Source organism: Rhododendron vialii, chromosome 1a, assembly GCF_030253575.1.
Source record: "Rhododendron vialii isolate Sample 1 chromosome 1a, ASM3025357v1".
Taxonomy (NCBI): domain Eukaryota; kingdom Viridiplantae; phylum Streptophyta; class Magnoliopsida; order Ericales; family Ericaceae; genus Rhododendron; species Rhododendron vialii.
The window spans coordinates 44,794,793-44,806,937 of record NC_080557.1 but is presented as its reverse complement, the minus strand read 5'-3'; the positions used below and the strand labels follow the sequence as shown (position 1 = coordinate 44,806,937).

General features: G+C 37.1%; 1 protein-coding gene across 1 annotated transcript; it reads right to left on the bottom strand.

The window, feature by feature from the left end:
- Nucleotides 1-412: 412 nt before the first annotated feature.
- Nucleotides 413-3,690, bottom strand: LOC131319772 (transcription factor bHLH78-like). Its single transcript, XM_058350168.1, has 7 exons — nt 2,582-3,690; nt 2,044-2,247; nt 1,888-1,953; nt 1,719-1,787; nt 1,565-1,624; nt 1,250-1,462; nt 413-825 (listed from the first exon to the last, which is right to left on the bottom strand). The coding sequence occupies exons 1-7, from the start codon at nt 3,395-3,397 to the stop codon at nt 754-756; spliced, it is 1,500 nt and encodes a 499-aa protein (XP_058206151.1). The 5' UTR covers nt 3,398-3,690; the 3' UTR covers nt 413-753.
- Nucleotides 3,691-12,145: the final 8,455 nt, after the last annotated feature.

Genomic DNA, 12,145 nt, shown 5'->3' with positions numbered 1-12,145 from the left:
ATTAGTAGTGTATTTATTATGTTGTTGAATTTAGAGCAGGTTGGTAAAGATTGTGGAGATGTCCTTCCTGCTTCCAAATAAATTTCCATGACCCGGCTCTTCTGCAGTCCGAACTTCACAGAGGCTTCTGTCGTTACGTCTTAAAGTTCATCTTTGCAATTAACGGTCCAAAAAAAAAAAAAAAAGCTAAAATTATACGAACGGATCTCTGTAGTTCAACATCGTACTCCAGAGAAGCCAAATTTAATTTCCGCAACGTGGTTATGGACTTTGCACCAGAAATACAGACTTGGTTTAAGATTACAAATATCTTGTTGAATTGATAGTAGTAGTTGTTTTCATTCAGTACAAAATGTGGGACAAAGGGCGGTAGTACAGATGTGGAAGACAGTTGGAATATGAAAATGAAAGCTTGTGGAAATTTCATTCTCATTCTCTACTAGCAAATTAATATCTTACATCAATGTGGTGCCATAGGACTTAAATTTGCACCAAAATAGGAACCACTACTAGGATATTACATTGAAACACTAATAAGAAACCCAACCCAACCCAAAACAAAAGGATTAGAAGATCGAATGACCGATAAAACTGATTTAAGAGGAACAAAATGATCTCTTAATTAGTCCTAAAGATGGATTAGTAGTCCATGAAAGCACCACTTGTAATGAAAATCTGTTTCTATATACAGCAGCCTTTCTCTTCCTTTGGGCCTTTGAATGAAAGAGGATAAATGAATGTTGATGATGATGATCACAGTTCAAGGTTCTGGCCAAACCCCATCTGAACAATGCTTTGCAAGTCATCTTCACACAACGTAGGGAACTGTACATTTCAAATTTAGAAGCAGAATTAGATGATGATCGAAACACTCTCCTGTATTCTTTTCTAAAACTTATGAGCCCTATTTAATTACTGTTTTCAGAATCAATTTTGCGTTTGCAGACAGACTTTCGTGCACAGATGTGCCTCGCGAAATAATGACCTTTGCACGTGCATTGAACGGTTGCAGTCACATCCGTGTTTGAATTTGTGCGCACATCGTTACTCTTTTTGCATTATGGCAAATTTTTGGAACAAAGCCCATTTTGAGGAAAAAGTTACATCTATTTTCCAGACAGTACTGGGATCACGAGCTTATCTCTATACTGAAAAACAGTTTCTATGAAGTGTTCTCCAAAAATGATTTCAAAGAGAACCATCAAAAAGTGCAATATTCTGTTCAGGAATCGGGCAGAACTTAGTATACCTGTGGAAGGCCTCGGCCGAATTCATCGACCAGAGTTGATTGCATCGAATTATTCCGACATAGGTTGGGATCAATCGAGCATTGGGTCATTGCCCCAATGGAAAAATTGGTATGTACTTGTGGGGTCTCCTTGGTCTGGTGTCCAAAGAAAGCAGATGCTGAGGAATCAAGTGGGTACATTGGATGAGACAATGATCCATTGGCCTGAAACTCCTGGAATTCATAATGGAATCAATGAACAAAATTTGGGAGCAAATAACAACACAGCAGACAGAGAAATTGATTTTGTACAAAATGTACTACTAGTATACGTACATCCTTTGACAAGAGAGTATCCATGCTAAAATCCACTGAAGCCAACTTCATTGACAGAAACTACAAAATAAACCATGAGTACCCGTTAAGCCGTGGAATTCGGTTTCGCAATCGGATTGACAAAATGGTGGGCTCAAAAAGAGTTCGAATTTACCTCGACTTGACGCTGCAATGACTGCACATAGTTGATGATTTCATCAAGCATAAGTGCTTTTCCAGTCACCTAAAATGGAAATTCACAGTCCAATTGAGTCATTTGATCAACAATTCACTCAAATCTTTACTCCAGCTTACAAATTCTAAAACAAAACAATTTGGCACACCTTGTTGCAATTTGGCACAAGATCTTGGAGAAGTTTCATTCTTTCACTGATCTTCTCTCTTCGAACCTAACCAAATACCCAAAAATGAACTGTTAGTGGACGATTATCCATGGTAAATGGAGTGAATTATTGAGAGAATTGGGCTAAAATTCTTACTCTTTCGGCTAGACTATGGCTGTCAGTAGCTTGACCCCTTCTTGCTCTAACATGAATGTAGTCCTTTGGCGGCTCAGGAGCCTTTTGATTAGCCTTTTCATCCCCAGTTTTCGTGTCCTCCTCCGTTTTAACACTACCCAATTCACTACTGCCTTCAATAGATTTAGATCGCTTCGCGTTAGGGTCATCCTTTTCCTCCACTGCCTGAAATAGAATTCCCACACATTTTCAACTGAATCAAAAAAATATTACTTCCATTGGTTATGTATTTACCTCTCTCTCTCTCTCTCTCTCTCTCTCTCTCTCTCTCTGAACATCGAAAATTTCATTCATAATGCCCAAACAGCGCATACGAAATTGGGCTCATCCTTTGTTTAATTGGTTATGAATCTCTCTCTTCTTCTTTTTCTAACATTGATAATTTCGCTCATAATGCCAAACTGGAGGTACAAAATTGGGCTAGTCCTTACTTAAATTGGTCACGAGAACATCGAAAATCTCATTCATAATGCCAAACAGCACTAATAAGAAGACTTACCTTCGAAGCAACCTCCTTGGATTTCCCCCGGGAAACAGCTTTCCTCTTCCTGGAATTCGAATCACTCGGGGTTTTCAAACCACTTGGGATTTGCTCAGAAACAGAGGAACCCTCGTTGGAACTGGCGAATCTTGCCGAATCTTGCTCAGATGCCTTGCCCAATCTGGCGTCCGATCCATTCGCGGGGCCCATCTCCACATGGGTTTGTGTCGGATTCTTGCTCTGGATAGGAGATCCATCGGCCTTGAGTAAAGGACTGCTCGAATCCCTAGATAACTTCTCGCTACACGCCATCGATGCACTACTCGATCTGTACGGCAATTGGCTAATTCTCCCGTTGAAACTCCTGCTCCCGAAGCAAGAAAACTTCGCCGCCCTCTCGGCGAACCCTGGATCAGTCGAAACCAAATTGGGATTCATGCCCATCGAATTTCCCAAATTGGGTAGCATTTTTTCGTTCCCAAAGTGGTCCACCAGGTATTGTGCTGATTTAGAAGGTGAGCTGGTGGTGCTCCTGCTCCCAACGTACGGTGCCGGGGAAAACTCGCCGGAGTTGGCAGTGGTGTTGAGTTTCCCGATCAGCTCACGGATTACGAAGTTATCTTGGGAGATTGTGGAATTGGAGGCAGCAGGGGACGAGACAAGTGAGCTCAGGGCTGAGTCAAAGTTGGAATATTGTTGGTCCGTTGACTTGTGGCTGTCCCAATTGGAATTAAACAAGAATTCAGACGATTGAGACTGCCAATTGGGGATTTGGGATGGTTCGAAGTGTAAAGGGGGTGGAATGCCTGCATTGAGGAAGTATTCCTTGTCCATGGTGGAAGAAAATGGAAAGGGGGTGAAATTGAGGGAATTTTGATACTGATTGAGGTGAGGGGAGAGTAACCCAGATGGGAGTTGAATTGGGGAGGAATTGAGGTTATTGGTGGACAAATAGGAAGAAACAGAGCAATTAAGAGTGAGAAAACAGAGGAAACAGAGGTGTGATGTGGGTGGGGAGAATGAGAGATGTGTGGGGTTCAGTATGATGGCAATGTAGGGGCTGAATGGGGCTGAGGGAGGGGTTGGGGCTGAAAAAGGAAGGAGAGAGAGAGAGAGATGGGGGGAAGGGGGAAGGTTATGGGTAGGGATGTGATGAAGTTATATAGCCAAAGAAGGTACTGTTTGTTTGACCTTTTGTTGTTAATACTACTGCTAAAGAGTACAGTAAAATCTCCTTTTTTCTCTGGTCTCTCTCTCCTCTTACCCTTAAAAGGAGGAGAAGAAAGGGTTAAATGCCGGGCCTCAAACGTCCAAGCAACAATTTGTCGTTAATTTTAACGTTTCATTTTTGTATGCAGGCGTTTATTTTTAGCTTACAATAATAAAGCGTGAAAATCAATTTCTTTTGTCTATTTCCCATCTCTTGAGATTACCAAAGTATGGATATTATAGTCCTTTCTTTCTTGACCTCAATGATCAATGTGAGAAGGAAAATTTTACAGCAAAACTAGGTTTGTCTTTTGTGCAACCTTGGTGGTAGCCAAGTTGACGAAGACTTGCAGCGAAACTCTCGGCTCTATCCACCATGATCGAGTGTTTGAGACCGTCTACAGAAATGGATGCGTTAGCTTGACGCAACGCAAGAAGGGCCCCTGGCATGCTTGCATCTTGTCGTAGCGTTAGAGGTTTTGGTTGCTACCCCTTTCCCTAGTTGTGGGTTTGGAGGTGCCCATAGTCACGTTCAAGGAAAATAGTCACGTTGGTCGTCTCTATTTCCATGGCAAAAAATGAAAGGAAAATTCTAAAATTAGCCCAATGGATTGACAATAATAAATGTGTGAATGTGTATTATGGAGTGTAGAAAGTATACAAAAATATTTGTTTTCCTTATATTCTAGTGTATTTATCGTCAGCCCAGTGAGCTGACAATTGCAAGACCGAATACATTTTTCTTCTTAGATTTCCAAATGACCAATAATCTCAATGTTTTCTTGAGATAATCAAAGCGTGGTCCAGTATCTTTTTTTTTTTTTCAAGCCCAGGGTTCTTGTTGTCGGCAAGAGACAACATGTGTGTTGTCCCCATCTCGTAGACGGCCGAGATCTATTTAACTGAAATAAAATATGAGTCGTCCGTTACCGAGTACAGAAGGCTCGAATGGGGCCCTTAGAGGACAATAGGAAACCCCAATTCATTTTTTCCGTTTCGAGAGAACGCAGTATTTTAGGATTTAAGATTTTGGATAATGAGTGGAGAGAGAAATAAAAATAATAATTAAGAAAAAAATTTACTAAAGACCATACGGAAAAAAAAAGTCCAAAGTGGAAAATTCCGAAACGAACGTGGTCCACATCCTCATGAAAAATAGTACTCCATTGTTATAAGGTAGATTGTCCCCCACCTCCCTTTTATGTGTTGCTTTCAAGGGTTGCAATCACTGGTTCTTGTCCTCCTATAGTAACAAAATTAAAATAGTGGTTCTACTGTGCAATTTACTTTCTTGTCTTTCACCCTATTCACAATAAAGTAATAAACTACTGCTGGGGAAGAAATATAATATGCCACAATGATTGGAGTCAACAGAAGAAGATGTCTCTCTGTGGGTAAAAGTCAAAGAAAATAGTAATTGTGAATTTTTTTTATTTGACGGTTAATTTTCAATTTAGAATTTTCCACTTTTTAATGTAATGCAAAATTGGGAAAATAAAAAAACCAATAAAATACTAACAGACACATCGAGAGTGGTGTATTTATTATTTGCTCTCTCATCAGAAGAACTAACTAAAATGAATGTGTTTCGAATAAAGTCAATCATTGCATTTAATTTTCCGCCCTCCCCCTGTTAAATCGGTTTTTGTCGGGTTCATATTTGTAAATAAAATAATATAAATAAATAAATAAATATGGCCCCCTAATTGCTTAGCCCTGTTTCCAAGAAAATGCACTGGGACGATCTACTCTAATTACTACATTCAATGGTTGTTTCCTAATCCTTGGGCATATCAAATTAAAGAGCAATTAAGTAATTTTTAGCTGTTTTATTATTATTACTCGTCATTATTTGTTAATGCAAGAGTTGGTTACTTCTTTTTTCAATTACTAGTATAATAATAGGGTAATCGTGAGAGCTTATGCTAGCTTAGGGACTATTTGATAAAACTGAAAATTGAAAGTCGAAAAATTAAGTAATGTAAGCTGAAGTTTTAAGTTGAAAAACTTGTTCATAAACATATTAAGCATTGAATTAAAAAAATGATAAATTAATTTTACTTCCAATCCCTTTCTTAACTTTACTAATGGTCACAAGGTATTTGTGGTAATGTTGGATTAGTAATTGTGGTGGTAGTGGTGGGTTGTTGGTGATGGAGTGAGGGTGGGAATGGTGGCGGTGCCAGCGGCGTGGTAGTGGTGGTGATGGTGGAGGGGTGGTGGTGGGAGTGGTTGTGGTGATGGTGTGGTGGTTAAATGTACGCACACAAGAATCCAGTCAGAATTAAGTAGCTCAAATATGCTTATTAGTTTTTTTCTACCTTTTAGCCAACATTTTAAGATGCACTTCACACTGCAAGAAAAATGACCATTTTAATTAATGCCAGAAAAGCCACTATTATCGGCATTTTTCATGAAATGCTGGAAAAAAAATAATTATTGCCGGCGTTTGTTCAAAAAAATGCAGGCAAAAGTCAAGTTTTCCGCCAAAATAAGTACCGCCAAACTATTACCGGCATTTGTTGAAAAAAATGCCGAGAAAAATCTCTGTATCATATAAATATTTTTCATTGTGCATTGTAACCCAATATGGTGGCTAGACCAGTTGGTAGCTTCACGCGCACAAGAGGCAAAGGTCACGAGTTCAAATCTTGGGGCAAGCAAATTCTTCAAAAAATTTGTGTGCCACGTGGGCGACACGCAAGCGCCCATGTGACATTTTGTCTTATATGGTACAATTTTTCCTAGCATTTGTACAAATGCCGCAAATGAGTCCATCTATTCCTGGCATTTAAAGAGACCTTTCCCGGCATTTGTACCATTACCGACACATTCCTAGACGGCTTTTGTTACAAATGCCGGTAATACATGTAATTATCAAAGGAAAATTCTAAAATCAGCCCAGACGATAGTAGGTGTATAAATGTGTATTAAAAGATGTAAAAAGTACACAAAAATACGTGTTTTTCTTGTCTTTTGGTGTGTTTATCGTCAACCCAGTGAGCCGACAATAGCAAGACCGATTATCAAATCTACTTAATCACTTATTACTTAATAATTGATTCAGTTTTAATTGCTGAATTTATGTTGAATTTAGGTTATTAAACAACCCCTTAAACTAGTTCTGCGTTTTCTAAGTTCACAATCGAAGAAATTTCAAGTATTCTCCGTAAGATTTTTGCCTATCGTGATAGTCGAGTGACTCGAGTCGATAAGCTTGTGAAAGCAAGCCTCTTACTTCTCCGGTACCCATTATTGGTAAATTATTTTCCAATTGAAATTTTTATACTTGAGTGCTCCTCAAGAAGAAAGCTTCGGATCTTCCATGGCACTTTTTATACAGAGAACTCGACTGAAAAGGAACATCTGTAAATTTTAGTGTTGATCCAGGGCCAATTGCAGTGGACAATAATTAGTACTCCAATAGTTAATACTAGCATATTATAGTATTATCTAACTGCATGGTGCATACTGGTCACAGGTTCACTAGTACCCCTAATCGCTTCTATTCTATTCTTTCTTTATTTTTAATTTTTTTTGACAAATTTTCTGTTCTATTCACCTACCCCTATTATCGGTCAAAGAAACTCACGATATATATTTATTCCATAATTAAGAATATCAATCATCAGTCCACATGATTTGAACCCGGAGTTGGATTTCCACCGGTACTGTTCTATCAATCCCTGCTTTGGGTTTTACTCCAAAAATAAGATTTGCCTCAGGCTTTATTATTAGAGATCATCTAGCCGTTACTGAACCCGTCAATGGACGGTGTAATTGATCATCGTCCAAATTTCTCGATCGATCCTCAGAGCATCCCTATTGTAATAAGCAAATGAACGTGGATAAACAAACTTAACAATAATGCTCAAAAAAACACCTCACATTGTAATAATTAAGCAAAGTTACAACTTACAAGTCTTTTAGCAAATAATCAAATTTCACTCATTCTATAACCAAACTTAACAACTTTTACCAATAATCAAACTCAAAACTTAATAACTAATAACTCAAAAATACCACACATTAGAATCGTCTTATCGAGACGAATAATTTGGTGTGGTCGGGTGCGTGATTGAAACTTGTTTGCGATTAGACAGATGTGCATTGTGTATTGTGGGGAGTTTTTTTGTTAGGGATGTAAAAATAACCAATGTGGAGGTAAAAGTTGTTAAATTTGATTATGTACTAAATGGATAATCAAATACTGACGTGACACAATTTGGTTATTTGTTTTGATTATTACCATTGCGGATGCTATTACGCCGGCCAGATACAGAGTCATACAACAACAAACAGAACTAGCACGTCGCATGCAAATTTCAGGTTAGCAACATGTATAAAATGCGTTTATGGACAGTGTAGTGGTTATTAACAAGTTCAAAATTAATCTTTTCACAATCTAACTACCCCCTTCCCATTTCTTCATTATTCTTCACTCCCGTCATTGTCCTGGCAAATCTACCAACTCTCTCGCTCTCTCTCTCTCTCTCTCTCTCTCTCTCTCTCTCTCTCTCTCTCTCTCTCTCTCTCTCTCTGTGTGTGTGTGTTCAAACCTACAGCAATCTTCTTCTTCTTTTTTATGATTTAATAAGTAATTTGCTGGCTTTCTAAGAGGGATGGAAGAGCCGAAGAGGTTTCCATGTTAATGTGCATGGAAGCAAACCATTGGTGACAGCTAACTCAACCACACATTAAAGAAAGCAAGAAAAAGAAAAGGAGAAAGGTGTAGAAATTAATTGCACGGCATATGTGCTTCATCAGTGGAAACACATTGACTCACCTAGCTAGCTCTCTTTTTATCTTCTCATTTTTTTTATAACTCGGGTGTCTGGATCAGCTTTCGCGAATACATTGACTAATCCTAAGAAATCAATTCCACCACCAACTTACGGGTTAGCTTCTTCTTCTTCTTTTTCTTTTTTTTTCTTTTTCGTTTATGTCTTGCAAGCGTTAAATCCGTGCAATGCATGGCGATGTAATTACTAGCTAGCGTACGTCTTCTGTAATTAATTCTCGGAATTACGAATATAAAATGGTACTTATCCCTTTCTACTAGAACCCTGAAAGAATCATTACACCGATATATGTGTATAGATCTTGAATCTTAATACACTTATTAATCACTTGGTTATTCATAGATTTTAGATTTGACATAAGATATTTGTTGCGTGATAGACTTCGTTAAATTACTTTCTTAGACCTTAATTTGGACTGAGATTTCAAGAGCCATTTAGAATACTTCTAAAGAAGAAAACAATGAATTCAAATGGCCGCCGACAATTTTTTTATTTTTTATCTTTGTAGAAATTAAGAAGAAGAAAAAAGGAGAAGAAACAAAGAAAGAAATCTAATTAAAAATTAAGTAATTTTTGAGGAAGAAAAAAGAAGTGATGATATAGAAATATAAAAGATCACATGATTTTTTCCTGGATTTTTTTTTCTAATTTATCAAAAGAAAAGAGAGAGAGAGCCATATGAATTCCATGCGACTGTTTTCTCATTGTTTATAGTATAGTATAGATAGATAGATCGATAAGATCGATGGATCGATGTCCAGGCCGTGTGATTTGCAAGATTTGTGTTACAAGCTCATTTAATATAGGTGAAGATGGTGCTTTTTTTTTTGATAAGTAAGATGGTGCTTTTGGAACTATATATTTTGATGCATCCCGCCGCCAACCACCCCATGAAAACACTTAAACAAATTAAAGGTTCAACCAACAGGAATGTACCTAGATAATGAACAGAGCAGAAGAAAACAAAACATAGAAAACACTGAGGCTTGTCTTACATGCATGATCGATGTTGGTTTTAGGAATGGAACGAGCATAGAGTCGATTGATCATTGTCAATCTCAAACCAGCTTTTTTAACGAGTCCTGTTTGAATTGATTTATGTCTTTATTTCAAATCAATCACAATTACCATAGCTAAAGTACTATATATATAGGGTTTCTTTAGTTATATACGTTGCACGTACTACTATGAATTTATATACGAGCTTTTTTACGAGTCAAGTTTGAATTGATTTATGTGTTTATCAATCGTCAAATCAATCACAATTACCACTGCTAAAGTACTATATATGGTTTCTTTAGTTATATACATTGCACGTACTATAAGTTTATACATCAAGCCATGTTGGACCGTTCAAACTTAACACAATTCAATCATATTTTTATATAGAAAAAATGATTTTGTTTAACAAGCTAAACTAGAATTGAGAGCGACTAGATACGTTAATAATGAAATACCAAGACGTGACATAACCAAGACGTCATAATTAGTGCAATATAGATTTCCCTTAAAAGAATGTTGATAACTATGCTTCACATTGAAACAGAACCATTGATTTTTTGCTAATATTAAGAAGCAAAAAAAAAAAACCACCTCTTACTAAATTGCCTATTAAATTTGTGCCCTCGTGAATAATTCTAGTAACAACTAACATCAAGGTTATCTTGGTGCATGTGGTCAAGGCCTAAGACTTAAGGATCCTGTTCGGTCTGGATTTTGAGAGAGGTTTTTTAAAATAATGAGTAGAAAGAGATAGAGAAAATTTATTAGATACCGTACCCAGGGACTTTGAGTCTTCAAAACGAACAAGGCCAAGGGTTTGTTTCCTCCTTAAGGTTCTATGTTCAAAACCTGGTCAGGTGCTATCAACTCCTTTTGAGTCGGCCCATACAGAACTTTGCTCCGGTTTTAATTAGGTTACCTGTAAGTGGGTGGTGGGATTGGACCCAAAATTAGTCGAGGTGCGAGTAAGCTGGTCCGAACGCCGGAGTTATAATAAATAGTAAATAAATAACCTAACAGTTCTAGTAACAACTAATTGCGAAAATTTGAACCGTGTATATTTCCATGAAGTCAGGCATTTGTAAGAGAGAGAAAATATAAACTAAATACCAACTTACTAGTAAGACAAAATTTTAAAGAATTGCACACACCTATGACCTATATATTATATATTCATTTCCACCCCCTAAATTCCGTAATATTGTCCTGTACGTATACGAAAGTAATTACTGGATTGGCTGGATTATGGTTTGTTGGTCTGTGGCTTGCGATGATAGTAAACGAAAACCCAGGATATAAAAATCCAAAATGCAATCAATTACCAAATGAGAAAAAAAAAACTTCAAAAGTAATTTATACTCCATATGGCATTGAAAAGGACAGTCACTGTTTCTTAACAGAGAGAAAGTTTATCACATAAGAATATTCTAATGGTTATGCTTGTTTTTTACCCAAAAAAAAAAAAAAATGGTTATGCTTGTGGAGTGCTTTTAAATAATGATGTGATTAATTAAATAAGAATTCTGTGTTTGTTTTCTTTCACTGCATTATTTTAGCGGTTAGATTATGTGATTATTATATAAAATGGTCGGTGTGGGGTTTGCCCAAAACCAGTGGTTTGTGAAAACTAGGGGCCTAATAAACCTAACCATCTGAATATTTTTTATTTTTTTCCATAATCAAGTGTCCGGATCAACTTGCGTTTACCTCGACTAATCTTAGGAGATCAATTGCATCGTTGACTAGTGAGGCCCCTCTTATGGACTGATCTCAAAAGAATTGATAAGATTTTCAAATTTCAAGTCTTGATCACAAGGCTAACCCTTTGGAATTAATCATCTGAAACCGCTGGAAGAGGGAAAATTCCTCAAAAGTTTGCACTTGATTATTTGCTTTTTCAGATATCAGTTTTTCAGGATATTTCTAAGGCAGATTCTACAGGCAGCCCAAAGGGCGGTTCAAAGTGGAGGGCTGCTTTTCCCCCCCCGACACCCCACCCCCCCGGCCCCACACCCCATTTCCCATATTACCCCCTCCCCTCCCCCCATTTTACTTCTCCTGCCCCTCCCTCCTCGCATTTATTTTTTTTTTTCTCTCTTCTTCTCCTGCTTCCCCCCTCCGTCCATTTACTTTTCTTTTTCTTTTTCCCTCTTTATTTTCTTTTTGTTTCTTTTCGGCTGGATTTTTTTTTTTCGTTTTTTTTCTCTTTATTTCCTTTTATTCCTTCCACTTTGAATCTTTTTTTTTCAATTATTTTCTTTATTTGTTTCTTTTCCCATTTACCTCCCTTCTTTTTTTTTTTGGTTAACTCAAATTCTATTTTCAATTAAGATTACAATTAGTGTTCGGGAACTAATTACGAAATGTATTTTGCAAACGACATACTAATCCAAAATACAAATGTTATATTTAGGATTACTTTTTTTTAACTATAGTACAATTTAATAAATTTGTTAACTATTATTTAGCATAAATCCTCTTAACTGATTCAGTAGTATGTTGCTTCAAATCACGTCTCTACTCCATAGGATTGCAAATGGCTGGTTTCTATTTTTTTATAACTAAAACG